The 24746-nt window shown below is 40.3% G+C and overlaps 1 protein-coding gene across 1 annotated transcript; it reads left to right on the forward strand.

Annotated features, from left to right (window-relative positions):
• Positions 1-1012: 1012 nt before the first annotated feature.
• On the forward strand, positions 1013-24365 carry LOC148350089 (uncharacterized). Its single transcript, XM_088355413.1, has 3 exons — positions 1013-1273; positions 15086-15226; positions 23671-24365. The coding sequence occupies exons 1-3, from the start codon at positions 1210-1212 to the stop codon at positions 23856-23858; spliced, it is 393 nt and encodes a 130-aa protein (XP_088211539.1). The 5' UTR covers positions 1013-1209; the 3' UTR covers positions 23859-24365.
• The last annotated feature ends 381 nt before the right edge of the window (positions 24366-24746 follow it).

The following is a 24746-nucleotide window of genomic DNA, read 5'->3' on the forward strand; positions in this document are numbered from 1 at the left end:
AAGGGTTGCGCCCACGATCCGTTGATTGCTAAGCAGGTCACTCTGATACTCGGATTGTGCTCCGAATGCAGAAGTGGATCTTCCGTGGCGAGCGATGGCGGAGTCGGGGATGGAAAAACGGGTCAGTAGCCGGGACAGGAGAGCAAAAACGTGGTCGGGGTTGGAAGCGGGTCGTAAGCCAGAATAGGGTAGAAGACGTGGTCGGGGACAAAAAGAGGTTGAAGGCCGGGACGGGAGAGTAGACGTGGTCAGGATCAAAAATGGGTTGAAGCCGGGGAACAGACGGGAGCAAAAAACAGGACAGGTAGGAGTCAGGGTCGAAAAAGGCTTGCCTAGTGTTAACTGAGGTTTGGGGACAGACAGGACTGGGTACAAATACTGATCGGGAGCCAATCAGAGCCCGCGGCAGTTGGCACCAAAGGAGAAGGCACAGCTGAGTCACATCAGTAACCATGAAAGTGTGAGTTCACTGTTCTGCCTTTGAGAAACATATGGAGTATCTTGGAGTCCCCTCTTTTGGTAATCATGTTAATTGTCACTAAATAATAATAATTACTATTGTATAAGTTACTTTACATAAAGTACCCTATTAATCCAGGCATAAATGGTGTATATTTAGTCAAATAGATACAAATGATGTTTGGTTTGCAATCATTAGTGGCAGTGTGAGGTCACTGTTCTGCCTTTGACCACAAACTGTTGCAAACCACAGACTATTATTACACCATACCCTGATCTAAAACCTACACAAGGACGAGTAAAAACTCAGCGTGAGGAAAATGAAGAAACCTTGAGAACGGGCCACAAATAAGGTCATCCAGGATGACCAGGCTGCAATGGATGTTCCAATAACAAATAATAGATATGACAGATTCCTAAGTGACATCAGGCCCTTTAAGGACAGCCATTATTTTTAATGAGATGCTCTTTTTCCCATTTAAAACTAACACCCCACTTCCTTTTTCTTATCCTCCTCTCTCTCTTTTGCCTGAGAGGCTGCCGAGCTCCCTGACTTGCCCCCCCTTCCACGTCGAACTGGCATTCAATTGACGCTCCGTGGACGAGGCGCACGGCTTGCTCGCCTCCCCCACCCTATTGGTTGAACACTGTCGAGAAAACTCCCTCCCCGGCTCGAAAACAGGCAACACTGAGACCCCCCGATCCCTGTGTCCCCCTCCCCCATTCCCACATCCATCCTGCGTTGCATCCATGACTTTACACACCTGGCTGCTGTACGGGCTTGGATTTATTTTGCCGCTCTTCTTGACACAAGGTCAGTATCGTATAAAACTTCTTTCTGTACTTTGCTTTTTTTAATGTGCTGAAAGTGTTGTGTTTTCTATTTAAAGCAACATAATTGTTTGATATAAGTATTAAGGGTGCGCTACTAGCAAAAATTGGGATACTGGGAATTTTGCTATCGATCCGATCCGAGTAAATACAGGGTCCAATCGATTGATACCAATATGATACCGATACTTTTTGCTTGGAAATGTCATGATCATTGAATAATTGAAACCCTCCTCCCTTGAGTTAGTTTATATATATGATTTAAGGCACTAAAAATGTTCAATTTTTTTATTAAATGACTACAATACCTTAAAGTTAATGTCCGGAATTTAATAATGTTCTGCTTGCTGACGCCATCTCCTGGCTTAAATCATTATTGCAGCTTGACAGAAGCATGCGGTGCGTGCAGGTCTATGCCTTCCTTGATATAAACGTTTCTTTTTTTTCATCTTTTTGGGGGTTTGGGTTGGCGTTTGGACTGTATTTGAAACAGTCAGTTTCCTACTTTCACCATTTTCATGCGACATTAACAGAAAAGGGAGAGCATGAGCATGACATCACGTCTGCGTTTTAGCTTTGTTTTCAGAGACACTACAACACACAGCCACATCTAGTGATAGATAGATAGATAGATAGATAGATAGATAGATAGATAGATAGATAGATAGATAGATAGATAGATAGATAGATAGATAGATAGATAGATAGATAGATAGATAGATAGATAGATAGATAGATAGATAGATAGATAGATAGATAGATAGATAGATAGATAGATAGATAGATAGATAGATAGATAGATAGATAGATAGATAGATAGATAGATAGATAGATAGATAGATAGATAGATAGATAGATAGATAGATAGATAGATAGATAGATAGATAGATAGATACTTTATTCATCCCCGTAGGGAAATTCACACTTCCAGCAGTATCCTTGTGTTGAAAATAAAATAACAATAAAATAAATAGAATACATAAATACCCAATATAACGTGTTGATATAGAATACTTAAATAGTGCTACATAAAATACACACTGTAATAATAGGGTAATATGCAAATGTGGGGGGGGCGTTTAAAGGGGCTTTTACTCCCCCGGGTGTCAAATAATGCAGACTGTCTCTTTAAAATTAGAACAAATATTTGCTGTCTTTTATGCTCAGTTTAGGTGTATTTTTCATATTTGACTATAATCGATTAAAACATTTGAATTGAGAAAATGAGAATCAAAATCAGCTAAATTGTCTGTCATTTGTCATGCATATTATAAATATATATATTTTTTATTTAATTTAGTAAAATATTTACTGGAAAAAAGTGATATTATTGTGTACATCACAAAAATTTAACACTTAAAGAGTGCAGTTTAACACGACCTAAGTGAACATATGGTCCATGTCTACAGAGGGATATACAAACTCTGGTTATTTTACCAAGTCCCGGTAATTGCTTCCAAATCCATATAGTCCAAATCCATAGTCGGCAACATTAATTTCCCCGTAGAGTTGTAACAATCGAATGAAACGGGGCTTTTGTCTTGCCGGGGACCTGAGAGGGGCGGGAGGTCAGTTCATAGGGCGGCTTGAAGAGTGGTAAAAATGAGTGTGGTATGCTTCACCATATCTGCTTTGATGGAACCCATCTATAGTTTTATTAATAAAGTCCAATAACGACGTTCTGGTGAGATGAGGCGACAAAATGAAGACTGTGGAGATAATGGTGATGCCGCTTGGCAGGGCATCACTGGAAGAGGATTTAAACGCATAAACCAAATTATATTCACAGGGCGGGAAGTAATCCAAAATATTGGACTGTTGTTTTTTTTTCAAAAGTAATGCAGGATTATTGTTTTTTGTTTTTGTTGTTATTCTTGGAACTGGAACTAAGAGGGGAGCTTGAAGTGACGGTGTGTTGTAATAATTTACAACCATACGTTGTTAGACTGGAGCTAAAGCGTTTGCTTTTGGAGAAGACACACTACGGAAGCCCGAAGGATACAAAATAGCAAAATTTGGAAGTGAATTCCATATATTTGGATTTCAGCCATCGACAGGACAATATTGCTGGTTTGAATCCCGAGAGCAACCAAAACTAAATACAATACAAGCTGGATTCGCGCTAGAGCAGGGGTCAAGAACCTATGGCTCGTGAGCCAAATATGGCTCTTTTCATGAGTACATATGGCCTGGAGATCAAATTTGGCTGTTGCGCAAGTCTCTGTAGCATTCCGAAGTCAGGTGGTTAAAACACGATTTTTATACATCCGAAGCATTAGTCCAGTATATGGAGGACATATTTTTAACAACAGTTTACACTCAGAGTGTCACATCAACATTCCCCATTTTCACAGTAAGTCGCTAAGAAACCTTTTATAGGTCACTAAGAAACCCTATACAGACACTGCCCGACTTACGAACGACGATCGTTCATAAGTTGAATTTGTTCGTAAGTTGCTTCAGTGCTATATTTTGTATGTTAAAGGTTTATATAAGTATGTTTAAGGCTTGTATACACAACGTGTATTGTTTTGTACGAAAAAATAAACATTTCATAAAATAATATGCTCTAAAATGACAAATAAAGTTGAGTTTAACTTACTTTTGGAAGATAAGCTTGAAGAGGTCCTCCTCTGTGGTAAAAAGTGGCCAAAAAAAAAACATTTCAAATACTTTTTCAACCGCATCAAGCTTTCTTATTTCAGTTTCATTTCAAAAGAAACGACTGGCCTCTTCTTTACACCAACCATATTGAATGGATGCACAAGATAATGGAAAATAAAAATGGCAAGTTCTTAGCATGCTGGAGATACAGTATAGAATGTTTACACACGAACTAGGAAGTGAACGCGGATTTCTTCTTCGGGGTAGATGCTTGGTGACCTCTCACAGCGCCACCACATGCCGATAGCGGCGGAAAGAAGCACTACAGTAATGTCCTGTATTCAGAAAAAGGTGCACACAATACAAAATCTAACTTACAGCAATATTTTTCCAAATCCCCCAAAAAATTTTCGTATCTACCATTTTTTGTAAGTCGAATGGTCGTAAGTAGGAGAGCGTCTGTAAATGGAAGTTCATTAAATTATGTATGTTCATTGTTGTAATGATTTATGACGAAGACTCACAGAGTACACAGCAAATACTCAAAAACACCAGCAAACCACTTGGAGCAATTTGATTGGGTGAGCAGGAGAGGTCGGCGAATCTCTGCACACAGCGATAAGCACTCCCTTCTCTCTCCTCCCTCAGTGCAGTCTGCGCTGAAGGTAAATACAGCGATGTCGTCAATGTTTGCAGTATTTTGTGGCATTAATACAAAACGTCTTTGCTTTCACCATGTTTTTAAACCATAATGGAGGACAAAAAAGATGGCTAAAATGAGCCCCAACTGTCCCCAACTTAAGTAACTGAGGGTGGCAGACAAATTTTAAGTGGTATATTTATATTGATAAGGGACAGAGGCTCTGGCATTATTATTATTGCTTTTTAGATTTGATCAAATCATCAAATGTCACACAGTGAAATAAAATGTGCTGAAGAATTACCTTTGTTCTGGGTTCGGCAGTTTTATTGAATTTTGTCTTAAAATATATGGTGTGGCTCTTTCAAAAACATTTTTTTCTTAATTTTTGATCTTAAGGCTCTTTGGGTCAAAAAGGTTTATGACCCCTGCCCTAGACTGATGGTTTTAAGGCCGGACCCATATGGGAGGAAGCAGGAACTCAAGCAAAGTGTTTAAAAATTGGGCTGGTATTTATGTACAAAATCAGGAAAAAGGTAAAAAACAAACAAGGGTGCACAAATCAAATTACATGACTAAGTCCAAGCTAGGAACAAAGACTGAATCTGGACACGGAAAATACAAAGAACAAAATAGTAAACTAACAAGTAGGCACTAAATTACTAACAAAATGTCCCAACAAGAAACCAGAAATAGAAAAGAAAACAAACCTAGTGTGGCAATGGAAATACAAGGGAAAGAGTAACAAACAAGGGGGCACAAAACAACGAAATGTCTAACAGAAACAGAAAAACAAAACCAAATCAGATGTTGCAATGACAGTGGAAATGAAAATAACCCGACGGAATTCAGGGAGCAGCTAACAATAACAATAGAGGCTAACGGTAAGCTATGACTTTTCGCCAAGTCAGTGGCTAGAGACAAAGCTGGTGCTAATCCTCGCAGAAGGCAACAAAAGACCGAGTGAGCTGGACACATCCGAAGCAGCTGAAGAGAGAGAATAAGTGGAGTGGGTCAGAGCAGGTGTAAGCCGCTAACTTTAGCAGCTAATGGAAGGAGCTACAAAAAAGGCCAGTCAAGGATTGTAAGAGGAAACCAGAAATTAAGGAACTCATGGAGCAGCTAACAATAACAGTAACGGCTAGCTGTGAGTCATAGCCTTTAGCAGAGTGAGTGAGAAGCTTGAGATGGAATCAGAAAGCTGGTGTCAATCTTTGTGAGAAACAACATAAGACTGGATGAACTGAAATAACCCAGAGCTGCTGAAAAGTTGGTCAGAGCCTGCGTAAGCAGCTAACATAAGCGGCTAGTGTGATAAGTTACCAAAATGGACGTTAAAATATTACAAGAACAAAACAGAATCTGTCAAGGACAAGTAAGCATCATCTACAAGGAGCGGCTAACAATAACAACAGCGGCTAGCAACAGGCAAAAGCCTGAAGCCAAGAAGCTAACATAAGTGGCTAGAGAAGGAAACTGAAAGAAGTGGAAAATACTTGAATCATGGGACTTGGCGACCACTAGGTGCCGGTCTCAGCTGTCATAGCTAAGTGTCTGTCAAGTGCTGAAAGCACTCCTAGGACAAGCTACCTTCTCAAAATGGTTATTCAGGCTTTTGTAGAAATAAGATGGCAGTTATTTTAAAGTTGTGGGATAACACATTTCTACAAATAAAAAAATAAAAAGTACTCAAATGAAGCCGCTTACAGTTTCAAGGTCACTTCTGGCTACAAAATTTAACACAACAAATAGGATGGATAGAAGCTGTATAATATGACCAATAGTATATTGAAGTTATAAATTAAGAATTGTTGGCGTGGACAATCCGTGTCACGCTGTGTGTTCAACTTTTGAGATTCAGACTGAGTATATGTACGAAGAAAAAAATAAGCTGAAGAGAGCTGTTCAGTTGAGGACTTTTAAATAAAAGGCATCGAAAAATGGCTCTCCCCCTGTCTTATTGTCATGAACCGGAACAGGATCAGGACCCAAACGCGTGACGTTCTCGCACAAGCCTTTTATTTTATAGGAAATGGGGAGTCATGCACGTTAGGCAGCGGTCCGGCGTGAAAAGACAGGAAGCCAGAGACCGACGAGATTGATACCAATTGCCCGAGCAGATATCGGACCGATGGGGTCGATACTGGACAGAACGGGACGGAGAGGATTGATAATGAAACAGGATATCAAAATTAAACAGGACAAACGAGACGGGAACGAAAACTGGAGATAATTTTAACAGGACAAAAATAGACTGGAACAAATCTGGAAACCGATATTAAACAAGACAAAATAAACAAGAACGATACCGGACAGGAAATACCAACAGGAAACGGGGGCGAGTCAGAACCCACGTCTTGCGGGGCAGAGGTTCGTTGGCGGACTGACAAAGGAGGAATGAGAGCACTGAGCTTAAATAGACGGAAAGCCAATGGCTGCAACTGGCGCCACATGGGCGGGGCCAATTGGACGCCATGGCAACCGTGACACTTATAAGAAAGGAGTATCAATTTTACCATATGAAACTTAACTAGGATACGATTTTCCAGACAAAGTTTGAAACTCACATTTTCACAAACAGACTTTTAAGACTGGACTAAGCTTGATGTTTGAGTTTGTATAAGAGGAGTATAGCAGAGTCACGGGCAGACTCACAAGAATACCACACAGAAACTGTCACGTCTGGCGCGGTTGCCATGGCGCCCAGTTGGTCCCAGCCGGGTGGCGCCAGATTCTGACGCGGTTGCCTCGGCGCCCAGTTGGCCCCGCCCATGAACACCGGCTGAGACGCATTTGACTGATTGCTTCTTAGAGTCCTTTGAACTGTGCTTTGCTGGAGCGTTTGTTATACTTGTTAAACTTTGGTGAAACCTTCTGTGAGATTCCTGCAAGTTCTGTTTAACTCTGAGAAATGCCTAGTTTGTAAAATTGCCTGTGTTTGATCCTGTTTTGTTTTTGGTCTGTTCCGTTTGTTTTGGACATTCTTTTCTTTTGAGTCGATTTCTAACCCACTCCTGTGACCATCGATTCCTGGATCGATTGTGCGCCCTCCTCATTCTCCCCCAATAAATTGTGAGTACGTCTACGCGAATGGGTCCTTATTTTCTGTTTCCCGCTACGCTTCGCGACAGAAAGGCTTCTGGGAAAATACCGACAGAAAGTAAATACTTCATTCAGATACGTGGATAAAAATAAGTGCATTTCTCACAACTTTTGAGTATTGTGATTATCAGAGTTAGAATGTTATGATTAAATAATAAACTCATACGGTAGAGACAACATACTCCGTAACACATTTTAGAATTTCTACAAACAGGCCTAATATAGGAAGTAACGCAATTCAATATTGCAACAATCTCCAGGCTAAACAAAAAGATTAGCAATTTATTTACAGCCTAAATATACAGTAAAGCTTCCTTCCTCATTAGTCGTGTAATAGCATTACAATGGGTGTGTAGAACAAGGAGCTGATGGCAAATCCAACTGCGCTCACCATGGGAGTGAAACGTCTTCGTTATTAATCCGTGTTTGCTTGCAGAAAACCTCATGTGCAGTCATAATAAATTGGATTGTACCAACAAGGGGGGGAGGGTAGGGGGCGCAGGAGATGGGGTTGAAGGTCTCTCCAGTAAGTCCTCATTATGTTGACAAATGTTCATAACTGGGCTTCTCCTCAATGTTTCATGAGCGGGGTGAGCGTGCGGCGTTGCATGCTAACGAACAGTTGAATTAGCTTGTTTTGCCGGATGGAAATTGGCGTCATTTGCATCTTGCGAAATAAACGCAGCGGTTCTTTATGAGCTGGAAGGGAATACTTGGAACACCCCTGGGGTGGCGCGGTTTTGGAGGTGGTCTCGCAAGATCATTCATGATTAAAATGAAAAGGATGATAACCGTTAAATCGTGTGTTGTTTAAAGAGTTTAATGTGCAATTTGGAAATAAATTGTGTATGTTTTTAATTTGTCGGAATTACATTTTGTGGAAAATCAATTTGAGCGTTCAAACACCTTTTTTATGGCCATTCAAGAACTTTTCAAGGCCAATTCTTCCATTTTTCCAGTACCTTCAAAGGAACAAATACAGCGCCGATTGTCACGACCAGAATGGAGACAGGACCAACTCGCGTTGCGTTTCTCACAAGTATTATTGGAAGAAAGAGAAAGAGGTGCGCCCACGATCCGGTGATTGCTGGACGCGGGAAGCAAGCAGGCATGTCGGCATCACTTTCACTGACTTTCTTTTTTCAATTTTATCGCGAATCAGACTGCTAAGGAACATGTCATTGGCAACAATTTCAAGCAGCGAAAGGAATGCACCGCTTTTGACGGTTATTAAAGGTAATGCAGTTGTAACGGTAGAAAAAACAATTTGTTAGAATACCTCGTTGATAAAAAACAAACAAAATAACATTGGTTATAACAGCGTTATTCACCGAATGCTCGCTTATTTCGTGGTTGGTAGTTTGGCTTGACTGCTAGCTTAACTCACGCTGCAAGCTCTGATCCTGCAGCTAGCTCTCGGCTTGCACTGCTAGCTTGTGCAGCTAGCCCGACTCACATTGCTAGTTTGGATCCTTCTGCTAGCTCTGCTACCTCGTGTCACAGTAAAAACTAGTGTTGCTAGATTAGCTCAGGTTGCTAGCTTTGATCCTCCTGCAAGGTCTGTTCAAACTGTGTTTGTGCTGCTAGCTTTTGCAGATAGCTTGACTCACACAAGTAGCTATGATCCTGTTACTGGCTCAGATAACTTTGTTAGCAGATGTTGCTTGCTCGGCTTGAACTTTTTGCCATCTCGTGCTGCTTTTTTGTGCGGCTAGCTCAACGGATCCCTTAACTGCCAGGGTCGTTAAGGCACTACGCCCTGTGGTGTGACTTGGGAAAAATTGCTGCTAGCTCTGATCCCGATGCAAGGTCTGTTCAAGCTGCAAACTGTTCGTGGTGCCAACTTTTGCAATAAGCTCGACTGACGCAACTAGCTCTGATCCTGTTGTTAGCTTAAATTCTGTTACTGGCTCAGATAACATTGCTAGCAACAGTTGCTAGTAAATGTTGCTGTCTTGTGCAGCTAGCTCAACTCGCGCTACCAGCTCTAATCATGTTGATAGCTCAGATCTTATTCCTGGCTTGACTAACATTGCAAGGAAACCTTGCTAGCTCATGCATAGCTTATGCCGGCTCGTGCTGCGAGCTAAATTTGCAATCCTAGCTCATGCTGTTCGCTCGAAACCTGCTGCTAGCACGGCTATTGCTTCAAGCTTAAGTCTTTTGAGGCTACGAGGAATAAAATATGGTATGAGTCCAGGCCAAACGCCCACTGAGCAGAATATAGACTATGTCATGTTTATGTTTTTAGGATCATAATCACATTAAAAATACACAAAAACTCAATGCTTTGTCCACCTTGTCAAATACTGATGTCATGCTACTCCTCTTTTCCTACTGTATCACCAAAAGTCTGGGTAGGAAATCCAACACGTCCTCTACGAAGGCCACGCACTTCCCAGATCCTGCGAAGCTTTACATGGTTGCATCAGATTTCAAAAGTGTTTTTTGTAAGAGCATTTGCGGCTGGATTAGTTTGCTTCTAAAAGCTTCGAGTCGGGCTATTTAGTCGGCGGCCGAGCGAGAGGCTGGGGTCCTCGATGGGCCTCTGCGGATAAAGAGGGCGGATTGGTTTCAGAGCCAAAGCTGATCTTCCGCCGGGCCTGTGTTGGATTTGACGGCTCGGCCGCAGGTGTGCGGAATCGCTCCCAATTCACGTGCGATCTCTGCTTAAAAGACTCCGTTTGTTTTGTATAGCGACCCCTGGTGGGGTAACAATACTTCAATCAATAAATAAAACATTATTGATTGAAATTATAAGTAAAAACACATGTATTATCTTGTTGACGTGATGTTTTAAAACTCCATCCTTCCATTATCTGCACCGCTTATCCTCAGTAGGGTCGCGAGGGTGCTGGAGCCCATCCCAGCAATCTTCGGGCAGTGGGCAGGGGACACCCTAAACTGGTTGCCAGCCAGTCGCAGGGCACACAGGGACAGACAATTCGCTCACTCATTCACACAAAGGGACAATTTGGACCGGCCAATTAACCTAACATGCATGTTTTGGGGATTTGGGAGGAAACCAGAATGCCTAGAAGAAAACCCACGCAAGCACAGGAAGAACATGCAAACTTCACACAGGAGGTTCAATCTCATGACCTCTCATGAACTGTGCCGCACACGTACTAACCACTGCGCCGCCGTGCTTCCCGTTTTAAGACTCATAGGTTTAGAAATGTCTAGTTATAATACACAACTTGAGACACCCTTGGAAGAAGATGACAAATTTGGGTGCCATCTTTCTGCTGCGGGCGCCCGGATGACCATTTTACTAAAGGTAGCCCGTCCTGTTTGTGCTTTTAGCACTTAACAGCCTCTTAACTTTCACAGCTGAGCTTTGCATGTGATGGTAGCCAATCTGGCATACAGATTCAGGCATAGAGATTTCTCGTGGCTTGTGGTTAATGGGTAGCAAACCAACAAATAAAAAACACCTAGAGACATTGCTTTTGACCAGCATTAAAAGGTAGAAAAGCGCGACAGCGCTCCTGGTCGTAGAAAAGTGGTATTGCACCCCTGTCAGTGCCACAGTCAGTGCTGTGGCAGCAGAGCCCCAAGTGACCTGGGAATACCAGGTGCTGTTATTCCCAGGTTTCCCATCCAAATAATAACCAGGCCCAATCCTGCTTAGCTTCCCAAGAACTGGTGTTCTCAGGGTGGTACGGCAGTAAACAATTTCTAGTGGTAAATAATTTCACACTGCCACTTTAATGGGGGATTCAGTCTGCTCTTTTTTGAAAGAACCGGGTACATTTTTTAAAACCAGTCATTACTAGTGGTTTTAAATGTGATCCACTTACGACTGTAGGGCCAAATCACTTGAATAATCGTACTCTTTTCACCAGCAGTACCTCCATTTTGCCACCATTGAGTCATTTTCTGTGCCGTCGCCTCCAACGTGTGAGGTCTAAAAGCTTAAAGGGGGGGATATCACCAGTGCGTCTTTTATACGCTTGTCACTCAAGTCGAGGGGAGAAGAGAAAAGCCGTCTCTGAAATGAATCCCGATGGCTTTTTAAGATTAACTCCTCTTCAACTGGCGGGGACAATACTGTCATCACTTCAAGTGGTTTCCTTCGACTGCCTCAGAAATAGAGTCTTTGGTGTGAAGGGAAAAAGTGACGAATTCGATTTCAAAAGACAGCTGGAGTTATTCTTACGAATTGTTCATTTATGTAAAGACACAGATTACACTCACGATTTCTCCCAATAACAAGAAGACGGGACTTTTTTCCATGAAAATTGTCTATTGTATACGGATTCATGATTCCTGGAAAATCACAATGTCATAGTGATACATCATAGGCGCCGCCGCGAGCGTCAGCCTTTCCAGCAACTCCGTGTTATTTCGCTCTTTTTGTGATGTATTGTTTTAATTGTCTGCTTTATCTTCGGTGTTTTTCGTCCCGTTTGACAACTACATTTTGTTTTAGTTTCTATCTTATGGTTATGGGTTTTAACGAACAAAAATGTGTTTATTCGAGGAATCAATTCCTTGCCCTGAAGAATTCTCGTGCCGGCGTGATGAAGGGGCCCTATGGTGGCTGCAGAGCCGTAGCTAAGGCTAAGCGGCTAGCGGCGTTATAAGCCTTCGGTACCGTCCGTAATCATGGGAAATGTGAACTCTCTACTTAATAAGACCGAAGAACTGGCTGTGCTGGTGAAAAACATCAAAGCGTACAGGGAGTGCAGTTTGCCGTGTTTTACGGAAACATGGCTCACGTCTAGCATCCCGGACGCTAACGTGGAGCTACCCGGAGCTTCAGCGCTGTTAGACAGACACACAGAATCCTGAGGGAAGCGGAGAGGAGGTGGACTCGCAAATTTACGTGAGCACGAGGTGGTGTAACCCTGGGCACAAAGATTTCCATCTGCTGCAGGGACATCTAACTTTTGGCCTAGCGAGTGACATCATCCACTCCGCTGTTGCTAAACTACAACACAGCACCCCAAAGCCATCCTGTTTATCTGTTAATAAACAACACAAGGATACTGCTGGAAGTGTGAATTTCCCTACGGGGATGAATAAAGTATCTATCTATTTATCTATCTATCTCCCATCAGTAGTGAGCTATTTTAGAATATCATTTGCTTAGTGGCTACCTTCAGATTTACAGTAAAAATGTGACACCTGTTGCTAGACAATAATAGGTATCCCTTTTGTAGCATGAATATTAGGTCACAAGTATCAAAGATGATCCTTCAGAACAGTGGTAGGGAACCTATGGCTCACGAGCCATATTCGGCTCTTTCATGGAGGACATCTGCCTCAGAAATAAAATAGAACTCGCACAACGAATCTTGGTTCTGTCCAATATATATCGGGCACAGCCTCAACCGCAGTTTACAATCAAGGTGTCACACCGACAGACCCCGTTTGGGTGTACGTGTCTAAGGGATCCTTTAAATAGAAGCTCATTAAACTATCTTTGTTCACTGTTGAGACACTCCCCCCATCGCCAAGTACCGTCTGCACCGCGGGTGAATACGGTTGTATCCTTGTTTGCAGCATTTTGTGGCATAAAACATTGGACAATGTGTAAAGAAACATCAAAGATGCGTACAGAGCTGGCCCCCTACCACACCTAAATGGATCTAATCACTTCAGCCTTTCTCTGATCCCTAAATATACAGGAGGAAAAATTTCTCACAGTAATGTGATATCTACAGTATATTATATATAGATATGATTCAAAACCCTTTAAATAGCTTTTATTATTTTAATTATCTTTATATAATTGTGTAAAGTATTATTATCAGTTGATTTTCTATTATTCTATTTTGAAAATAATTGTATCAATTATTTGTATTGTTCACTATTATTACTATTATGATTATTATATTTATAATTTATTTATTTACTTTATTTGTTATTTTGATTGTTATTATTAATTCTATTTATATAAGTTGTTTATACTAGTATTTTTTTTGTTTTTATTATTTTTTCCTACCATATACAGACGCAGCCCTACTTACAAACGAGATTGTTCGTTGGTTGAATTTGTTCGTAATTAGCTTCATTGCAATATTTTGTATGTTTAAGGTTTATATAAGTATGTTTAAGGCTTGTATAAGTAACCTGTATTGTTTTGTACTAAAAAAGAAAAAACTCATAAAATAATATACTCTATGAAGATAAATAAAGTTGAGTTTAACTTACTTTTGGAGGATGCGCTCCAAGAGGTCCTCCTCCGTGGTAGAAAGTGGCCAAAAAATAGCGTTCCGACCATTTTCTCAACCGCATCAAGCTTTCTTATTCCACTTTCCTTTCAAATGAAACGGCTTGCCTCTTCTTTACACTTTACACCAACCACATTGAATGGATGCATGAGATATTAAACAGCAAAAATGTCAAAGTTCTTAGTGCGCTGGAGATACAGTACAGTATGTTAAACACAAACTAGGAAGAACGAATTTCCTCTTCCGGGTGGATGCTGGGTGACCACTCCCAGCGCCACACGCCGGTAGCGGCGGAAAGCAACACTACAGTACTGTCCTGTACTCGGAAAAAGGTGCACACCATACAAACTTACAGCAATGTCTGGATGTTTTTTGAAACCCCCAAAAAAATCTTCATATCTACTGTTTTTTGTAACTAGAATGTTCATAAGTAGGGAAGCGTCTGTACTGTAATTTCTTTTAAATTATTTTACCAATATTTCCACTTCCTAATAAACCATTCATCCATTTTATGAGTTTAATTTCTTGATATACCGGTAAGTATTCTATACTGTTATAACTAACTCAAATTAAATGCTTATGTCTTTAAATTATTGTTTTATTTTGTTTTGTTTTTCCGATGTTATTTTTTAAATTATTTCATCAGTATTTCCAATCATTGTTATTACTATTACATTTATTCATTTACTTTTATTATTTATTAAATAAAAAAATATACATTGACTCAATATTTATTTTTTTACATAAACTCAATTGAGTTAGTTCTTTTTTTTTTGCACTGAGGGAAATCCTTCTAGTTTTTGTACTGGTTCCAAACTGTGAATTTATGCAAATTTACTAAAAATACAATTACAACCTAAAGAGCTCAATTAATAAATTGTTCTCGTTTTTTATCAAATCCTGTACTTGCAAACCACAAATTGCTTTTTTTTTATCCATCTCTAAGCATTTCGTACGCATGATTTCTTTTGTGTTACATAAATGGATGTTCTTTGTTTGCATAAATAATTCATTGTATACATTAACTGACTGCATTCGGTAATTGGAACATTGCATAAGCACTGTGGAGTTGATTTCACGACCAATGACAAAACACTAAGCGTAAAGGTATTACATGAATCTTATTAATTATGTTCCATCGTTGAGCTTATTCACTTCAGTCATAACATCTGCAGTTGTGTTGCTGTTATTTACGACAATTGTGTGCAGTGTTCCTACCGTGCTCATTGTGATCTGGAGTTGTATTTCTCTTTGTTTTGGAGCGCAGTGGAAGGTCTGCAGTGCTATGGCTGCAACATCATCCAGGGTCAGAGGTACGTGGACGTGGGCTGCTCCAAACCAGAGGTGCTCACCTGCACCCACTCGCATAAAGGCTTCAAGCACCGGTTCTGCATCAAGACAGAAAGCAGTGAGTGCATTAACACCTTAAAACCAGGGATGTCAAACTCTTTTGAGCTCTGTCGAAGAACCACTATCGCGGGGACATTAGGACATCAAAAAGAAAGATAAAGAAAGGGATAGAGAGAGGGCGGGGGGAAGAGAGGGGGAAAGACAGAAAATGAAAGGAAGAGAGACAGAAAAAGAAACAAAAAAAGAGAAAAAAACTAAGAAAAAGACAGACAGAAAGTGAACATTTGATATAAAGAAAGAAAAGGAAATACATAGAATGACAGAAAACGAGAATGAGAGAGGGATGGAGAGAAAGAGAAGTGAGGAAGGGAAAAGAGCGAGTGAAAAAGAAAGAGAGAGTGAAAAGGAGAATGAAAAAGAAAGGGAAAGAAATAAAGAGAATGGGAGAAAGAGATAAAGAAAGTGAGAAAGAAAGAACCTGAAAGAAAGTAAGAGAGAAAAAGAAAGAGAAATAAAAGGAGAGAGAGAGGGGGAAAGACAGAAAATGAATGGAAGAGAGACAAAAAGACAAACAAGAAGAGAAAAACACAAAGAGAAAAAGACAGACAGAAAGTGAACATTTGATAGAAAGAAAGAAAAATACACAAAAGGAGAATGTGAGAGAGATGGAGAGAGAGAACTGAGGAAGGGAAAGCGCGAGTGAAAAGGAAAAAGAAAGTGAAAGAAATTAAAAGAGAATGGGAGAAAGAAAGTGAGAAAGAAAGATCACGAAAGTAAGAGAGAAAGAGAAAAAGAAAGCAATAAAAAGAGGGAAAGACAGAAAATGAAAGAAAGAGACAGAAAGATAAAAAAAGAGTAAACAAAAGAGAAAAAGACGGACAGAAAGTGAACATTTGTTAGAAAGAGAGAAAAAGAAATGAACAAAAGGAGAACGAGAGAGATATGGAGAAAGAGAGAGAAGTAAGGAATAGAACGAGAGAGTGAAAATGAAAGAGAGGGCTAATGGGAAAATAAAAAAGAAAGGGAAAAAATAATAAGAGAATGGGAAAAAGAGATAGAGAAAAAAAGTGAGAAAGAAAGAACAAGAAAGAAAGTAAGAGAGAAAAGGAAGGAGAAAAAAGAGGGGAAGAAAAAAAGATAGAAGTTAAAAAAGAAACAGAAAAAGAAAGACAGATAGAAAGAGGGATAGAAATACAGAAAGAAAGTGGAAAGGATTGTGAGAAAGTCACAGCAAGAGAGAAAGAAAGTGAGGGATAAAGAGAAAGAAAGAGAGCTTAACAGAAAAACAGATAAATAAAATTAAAATAAATTAAAAGAGACAGAGAAAAGAAAGATATACAGAGACAGAAAGAATTAGATAGACAGAAAAAGAGAAAATTAAAAAGAGAGAATAAAAGAGAAAGGAAGAAAGAAGGAAGAAGAAAGTAAATGCGTAAGGGAGACATTTCAAGTGGTATATTTCTATTGGTATGGGTCACAGACTCTGCCATTATTAATATTATTTTATAATGATTAAGTTTCACACAGTGGAACACAATGTGCTGGGATTGTCCGTTTTGTTGAAATTTGTGTTGGCAGACTTGTTGAGAAACATGGCAACAATTTCAAGCATTTACAAGCCCTCCACGCAAAACCCCAGCACTTTTTAATCCTCGATAACACAACATTCAAATTTAAGCTTTTTCAAGGTTCTCAAGCACCTCTGGCGAGCTTACACCTTTCGAACTCATCAAGAAAAAAAAGTTGCGGTCCTTTTTGTTCCGTGACCCAGATAACACGGCACAGTTGTATATTTATTTTGGGCAATATGATTAAATGGTGATGAATGCACTGTGGCGTGCCAGAGGACATTAGCTTAATCATTTCTAATCGTACTTCAATGCAAATCTTCTCGTGGTCGCTGTTGTGAACATTCCCCGGTTACGTAACGCCGCCGCTTTGGTTCCCGTTGTGACTCCGTAAGGAGGATGAGCTTCACTGCCGTAAAAATGTGTTTGCCCCTTTCCTGATTTCTGAGTTTGGAAATGTTGATTCCGTTTATTAAGGCACAAAAAAATTCTAAACCTATCTGACCTGATGTGAAAAGTCATTGCATGCTGTTAGGAATTTAATATTAAAATGTTCGAATTAGTTATCTGACTCTATTAACCAAACACAACCTAACAATGCGCGCTTGTTTCTTGATGGAAAAATGAATAAGGGACCAGCATTTCCACAAGGGGGCAGATTTAATTTCTTAAATAATTTAGCTAAGTGAACTCCATCGAATATATAGCCGAATTAGTGTCGCTCAGGTCTCCGTCAAGCCTCCTCTATCGATCTTCTGCTTCTCTCCTCGGCCCACGTTTTTTTCCGCAAGCTGGTGTGCCGGCTCCTCCCATGGGCATGCCAATGAAAGCCCTCACGTGGGGTCCACCCCCTCGCCTCGATGTCTGGAAAACTCAAAACAACACAGAGCGTTTATCAAAACAATGCCTGACGTCCTTCGTCAGAGTCCTGTTATCAAAATTCCCCAGCCAAAACATTCTGAATTTGGAACAGCGTGACCTGAAGCCCACTCAGTGAAAATGTTCATTGCACTCGTTAAATGTAACTTGTATTTAATTGTATAAAATCCTTTATAGTAAAATGTATAAAAACCCTTCAATGCTGATCCCAATAGAAATCAAAGGTTTATTATAATTGGTAGTGTGGGTGAATTTTGGCCCACTCTTCTTGGCAAAATTGTTTCAAATCTGCTATACTGGAGAGTTTTCTAGCATGGACTGCTTGTTTAAGGTCACATCTCAGCATCTCTAATGGATTTGAATCTAGACTTTGACTTGATCACTCCTTAATTTTAGTTTTGATTTTTTTATAGCCATTAAGAGGTGAACTTGCTGTTGGGTTTTAGATAGTTGTCCTGCTCTATGATCCATAAGCGCTTGAGTTTGAGGGCACGATTACAGAAATCAAATGTGTATGATAATTGCTAATGAGTCTTTCGCAATGCTGTGAATGAATTTTGGCCCATTCTTCTTGGCAAAATTGTCTCAAATCGGCCATGTTGAAGGGTTTACTAGCGTGAACCGCTTGTTTAAGGTCACACCACAGCACCTCAATTGGATTGAGATCCAGACTTCGACTTGGCTACTCCAGGAACCTTCGTTATTTTTTTGAGACATTCTGAGGTGGACTTGCTGGTGTGTTTCCGATTGTTGTCCTGCACATTAACATAGAGCGCTTGAGTTTGAGAACACCAACTGATGGTGGGACGTTCTCCTTCAGGATTATCCTGGTAAAAAACAGAATTCATCATTCCATCAACCACAGCAAAATGTCTGGGTCAAGACGCAGCAAAGCAGCCTCAGATCAACACAGTGCCACAACCATGCTTTACTGTTGGCATCATGTTATTTTTGGTCAAATGCAGTGCCGTTTTTACGCCAGATGTAACAGGCTAAATGCCTTACAACATTTTTGAACTGATCGGTCCATACAATATTTCCCCAAAAGTTTTGAGGATAATCAGGATGCTTTTTGACAAATGTGAGATGACTCTTTTGTAACAGGAGTGGTTTTCGCCAGGGAACCCTCCCATGGTAGCCATTGACCAGTGTCTAACTATAGTGAAGCCATGAAAATTGACCTTGACTGGGCTACTTTGCTACCTCAAGACCAGGGCCACTTGCTGTTGTTGACAAAATAATAAATTCTGGCTTTTACCAAAAGATCCTGAAGGAGAACGTCCAACCATCAGTTCGTGCCCTCAAACTCAAGCGCACTTGGATCATGCAGAAGGACAATGATCAGAAACACACCAGCAAGTCCACCTCGGAATGTCTCCCGAAAAATAATGAAGGTTTCTGGAGTACCCAAGTCTGGATTTCAATCCAATTGAGGTGCTGTGGTGTGACCTTAAACGAGCGCTTCATGCTAGTAAACCCTTCAACATGGCAGATTTGAGACAATTTTGCCAAGAAGAATGGGCCAAAATTCATCCACAGCATTGTGAAAGACTCATTACCAATTATCATATCATCTGCGTTCGCTGCAAATAACGGCCCTACTCACTGGCTCAAAGAATAAATAGAATCAAGGTTCTGAGGTGGTCAGGTCAACGTTCGTATTTAAATCCAATTTTTATGCTGTGGTGTGTGTGACCTTGGCAGTTCATGCTAGAAAACCCTCCAATACAGCTGATTTTGCCAAGAAGAGTGGGCCATATTTCCTCCACAGCATTGTGAAAGACTCATTACCAATAATCGATTTGATTTCTGTTATTCCTGCCAAAGATGGCCCAACTCACCTTTACTTTCAGGGGGCAATTACTTTTAACGTAGGGCCAGATAGGTTTCGATTATTTTTTGTGCCTTAATAAATAAAATCAACAATTCAAAACTGAATTTTGTATTTCCTGCGGTTGTCTCTGTGTAAGAAAATGGTTTTGACACAGAAATCAGGAAAGGGGGCAAATACTTTTACACTGCACTGTAAGTGTCCTCAACAGGACACGCACATCCAGATGCTCTCGACGCCAAAGGGCTGATGGGGCACCTTTCGCCTCCTTCTGAGGGAATGCAAACTAAGACCAAGGCCTGACAAACTGACAAACTCCGACGTCAAAGTCATCAGTCAATCTGACCTTTGTCTTGGCGTGAAATGCTCACATCAATTCCACACAAAGTTCTGGTCTACAACAGGAGATCCCTGGGATAAGACATTGAAATTAGAAATAGAACTTGAACTGGGAAAATGTGTTTATGGACGGTCTGCTTAGAGAGTTTTTCCACTAAAAATTGTGCCTTGGCTGGAAAAAGGGTTCAAAAACCCTGATATACATCATGTTGAAGAAAAATGGAGACAAAGAGAAAGAAAGAGAGAAAAACAGAAAAAATAGCTTGCATTCAAGGAGCTGCACACAAAGAAAACAACAAGCATCTGTTGAGGAAAACATGACCTCTGAAGAACAGGTCAGAAAGCCCAAATACATTTTGACATTGGGGTGGGAATATCGTGGGGACTGGATTCACAATTACAAAGATTTCAAGAGCCGGATTCAGAGACCCTGTCATGTATTTGTGAATTTTCCTAAAGCTAAAAATAACACTGAGTAGGTCTGGAAAAGAATAGAATAGAATATACCTTTATTGTCATTGTTACAAAATGGGTTGAACATATTGTGACAATGAAATTGGACATGGCACTCCAGTTTCATTTTTAACAGTGAGGATAAAAGAAAACAAATAAGATAGAGGAACAAAGAAGATAAAGGTTATAATTTACAGAAAAGATGAGAGATAAAAGAACACTGAAAGCAAAAAGATTAACTGGAGAGCCTGAAGCCGCTGCACTCGCGCGCGCCGCCATCTTGAAAGGAAAACTGCTGTTTTGGATGATAAATTGTGTTTAAATTCTGTTCTTACACCATTTCGAATAAACATAATTAATTTAAATATGTCATGATTACTGATATGCTTCACCTGTGCCCTCTCCTTTGGCGCCAACTGCCTGGGACACGGATTGGCTTTCTGTCCCTATTTAAAGCCACTCCTATCCGTCCCCTTTTGTCAGTCCGTCTGCGAACCTCAGTTAACACTAGGCAAGCCTTTTTTCGACCCTGACTCCCACCTGTTTTTGCTCCCGTCTGTTCCCCGGCTTCGACCCATTTTTGATCTTGACCACGGCTACTCTCAAGTCAAGTCACATTTATTTATATAGCCCGTATTAGACCTAAGATTTATGGCCCGAGCCCGAACCCGAGGCAATTTCGGGCCGGGTCGGGCCTGAAATGTCAGTCATACGGTCGGGTCGGGTTCGGTCCTGCTTTTTTTTTTTTTAATTAATTAATAATTATAAATATATGTTCATTAAAAATATATACTTAAACTATGTATGGATACTAGACCAAGGAATACTTGTTATAAAATAAATAATTTGGATAAAACGGAGAAGGAGCTGTACATTGACGTTGGTGACATTTTCATCCGCGTTAAAAAACGCAATTTGTAGAATACGATCGCGCTTTATTGTTTAAATAAACGCGTTATATAGACTAGGATCTCCCAATTGTTATAATTAGCTCGCTTTATTGTTTTAATAAGCGTTTTATATAGAATACGATCGCTTTTGTCGGAAGCGTACATTGACGTTGGTGACATTTTCATCCGCGTTAAAAAACGCAATTTGCAGAATAAAATCACGCTTTATTGTTTAAATAAACGCGTTATATAGACTAGGATCTCCCAATTATTATAATTAGCTCGCTTTATTGTTTTAATAAGCGTTTTATATAGAATACGATCAGGGGGGGGGGGAATTTGCATAGGAGTCGGAAAAGGGCACAACACGTCAACACCCCCTCAATGAAAGTGCTGCGCTAAAATCTTAAGGACGTACTACTACTGCTGCTGTGGATTATGGCCCAATGATCAAGTCGTCAAAATGACGGACGCCCTTAAATGTTTTCGCTACCTCAAAAAAAAAAAACCCGTCAATGACAGATTGTCGCTTAATGTAACATCTGCAGTGCAGACACAGAAATATAAAAGATGTAAATGTTTATACAGTTTTATTTAACTTAGGCCTAGATGTTGTAACAAAAGGAAGAGTTTAATTTGTTATCATAAATCACCCCTCCTTATAAATAAAATATGTAATTTCGGGCCCCTTTCGGGCCGGGCCAGCAAATCCAGTTAATTAGTCAGGCTCGGTCCGGGTCGGGTTTAATACCCCTCGGGCCTGCGTCGGGCTCGGGTGCTTTTTTTTGGCCCGATCTTACCTCTAGCCCGTATTCACAAAAATGTCTCAAAGCACTGCACAGGATTACAATTACACAATCGCCTAATCTTAAACCGTCCCGGCTTTCGACCTCTTTTTGTCCCCGACCATGTTTACTCTCCTTTCCTGGCTTATGACTTGCTTCCGACCTCCGACCACGTTTTTTCCCGGCTACTGACCCGTTTTTCCGTTCCTGACACCGCCATCGCTCGCGACGGAAGATCCACTTCCGCGTTCAGAGCGACCTGCTTCCCGCGTCCAGCAACCACTGGATCGTGGGCGCAACCCTTTCTCTTTCTTCCAATAAAACTTGTGAAAAACGCAACGCAAGTGGGTCCTGTTTCCGTTCTGGTCCTGACAAAATATGGTTGTAAAGCAGGGGTCTCGAGCTTTTTAGACTCTAAGAGCCATGGAAGCATTTTTTTCCGCTTTCAAGAGTAAGACCATATATTTTAAGACAAAATTAAACCACCAAACCCGTTCTACAGGAATATTCAATTATTCAGCAGATTTTATTTCACAGTTTGATCTTTTGATGGTTTGATAAAATTTATAAAATAAACATGTACCACAGAAACAAATAAACCACTTCAAATGTGTCTCCCAACCGCAGTTACCTAAGATTGTTGAGGCTCATTTTGACTGTCATTTCTGTCGTAAATAATGGTTTCAAAATCCAAACGCCACCAGAGTTCTAAATGTACACCATAGAGACAATGCTGAGAGAAGCACAAGAGAAAATGGGCCACAAACAAAGACTGTATTTTTCAATATGTCCATTGGATGTCGCCAACACCAGGCACCACTCGGAAAGCACCCACTGTAGCTGTTTTTTGCTGAATACCATTCATCAACTAGAGATCAATGAGAAAACCCATTCCGGTGTCATTTTACCGAATATAAAAGTCACAGACACGCTGTTCCAAGAAATACGGAAAAAAAGTTTAAAGAAGCATTAGCTCCTTTCTATAATAGATATGAAATCTAACAGCAAAGTTCCCATACTCAGGAACATGATGTCATATATTTTTAAAAACAAATCAAAAAGACTTTTATCATTAAATCAGTCATTCAAATTATTGTTTGTATGCTATTTTTTGTTACTTTCCAGTCTGCATGAGTGTCCCAAAGTTAAATAAACTGTGGTGGAAATAAAAGGAATTAATTTTTTTTTTTTAACAAACGCAGTTGATAAACACTACAAGAGATTAAATCTTAGTAAGAGAAAACACCCCGATAATCTCTTTGTGATCAAATCTTACATCCCTGAATCATACATAATTTAATTGTGAGTCTCCCAAAAGACCCCCATCCTTCCAGCTTAGGCATTGTTTAAGCCATTGATTCTCTAGTCCGGCCCCCACGAGAATGTTTTTTCTGCCATGTGGCCCTAGAACTAAAATGTATTTTGACACCCTTGGCATACACAATAAATGAAAATTCAAGAAGATTTCTATGGCCCTTATTTTATCTCCATAAAAAGAGCCATATCAGGATCACAAGCTATGTTCCCGACCCCTGCTGTAATGTATTTATTTTCATGTGTAAAACGTTTTTTTTCGGGTTTACTGTCCAGGCTTTTAAATGTCCCTCTAATTACACACTCGCACTATTTGCTGCTTACTGCTGCTGTTTTCTTGCTGAGCCAGTCAAGCCTCAGTCACTGACTTAGCCTTTCTTTCTCTCTCCATCCATGTATCCATCTTTCCATCCATTCATTCATCCATCCATCCGTCCAACCAGCGGCACTGGGCATCGTCCTGACCAGCGGGTGCGCCACATCCAGACACTGCCAACAACAGGAGCTTCCAGGCGTGCGCATCCACTGCTGCGACTCGGACCTGTGCAACAGCGCCCCCTTGCGCATCCACCTGCACTATGCATGCGCGCTGCTCGGTCTCCTGCTACTGCTGATGAGGATGTGGTTGTAAATGAACTCCAATGTTTTTTTTAAATGTTATAAAAGTAAAGGTGGGATTTTGTATTGGAAGTGAAGTGTTTTTGGTGTGAGATTTTATGACAACCACTGATTCATTTATAGCATGTTATGTTTTTCACATTAAGACGTGTATCCACTATCATCACCAAGACTCTTCATATCTTTTCCAGAGATAAGAAAATATGTGATGTTTTATTCAGCTGCATTTTTTTTAAATTACGTATTTACAGTACATATATGAATATATTGTTTTTGTTTTTTGTTCTTCTAGCTAAGACTGGAAGATAACACTGCATGCAGTAAATTAAACACGATTGTGAGAGTAAAAGCATGACGAGTATTATCGTATCAATAAAATGAACTATATTTTTCACAAAATAATGCTTGGAGTGTGTCTAATGTTGCAATTTAGATAGATCGATCAATTCATTGTTTAAAAACTCAAGGAAACAGAAGTCAAGATTCAAATACAAATGACGTAAACAAATCGGAGAGCGGATGACCAGGTCGCTGAAAACTGCGTCAGGTTTGCAAGAACATGAAGTCGTTAGCGTTCTGCAGCTAAAGTAACGCACTTCTTTTGACCATCAGTAACGGTATTGGCGTTGTAACAAATAATTAGTTAGATTACCCCGTTACTAAAGAAAATACCGTTGTTAGGTAATGGCATTATTCCCAACACTGCAAACGACACAACCCTGATTCAGACGGAAGCTGAAGGCCTAGGTGTAAAATCCACAGCCTGCCACTGCTGTAACTAGTGATGTGCTCCTCGGCTCGAATTCCTGAAGCGTGTGTCGAGTATTTTAGATGAGTGGTACAGTACGTGAATCACGAGTCGAGGTGCGCATTGATGACATAAGTGGGGACGTTTAAAGGC

The sequence above is a fragment of the Urocampus carinirostris genome, chromosome 16 (assembly GCF_059441175.1).
Source record: "Urocampus carinirostris isolate Australia breed hairy pipefish chromosome 16, RoL_Ucar_1.0, whole genome shotgun sequence".
NCBI lineage: Eukaryota > Metazoa > Chordata > Actinopteri > Syngnathiformes > Syngnathidae > Urocampus > Urocampus carinirostris.

Bases quoted from the DNA above. Each gene is read 5' to 3' on its own strand.
- LOC148350089 (XM_088355413.1), top strand. From the start codon at position 1,210: ATGACTTTACACACCTGGCTGCTGTACGGGCTTGGATTTATTTTGCCG. The intron at 1,274-15,085 runs GTCAGTATCGTA...TTTGGAGCGCAG, and splicing joins GCCGCTCTTCTTGACACAAG to TGGAAGGTCTGCAGTGCTAT. The intron at 15,227-23,670 runs GTGAGTGCATTA...CCGTCCAACCAG, and splicing joins CTGCATCAAGACAGAAAGCA to CGGCACTGGGCATCGTCCTG.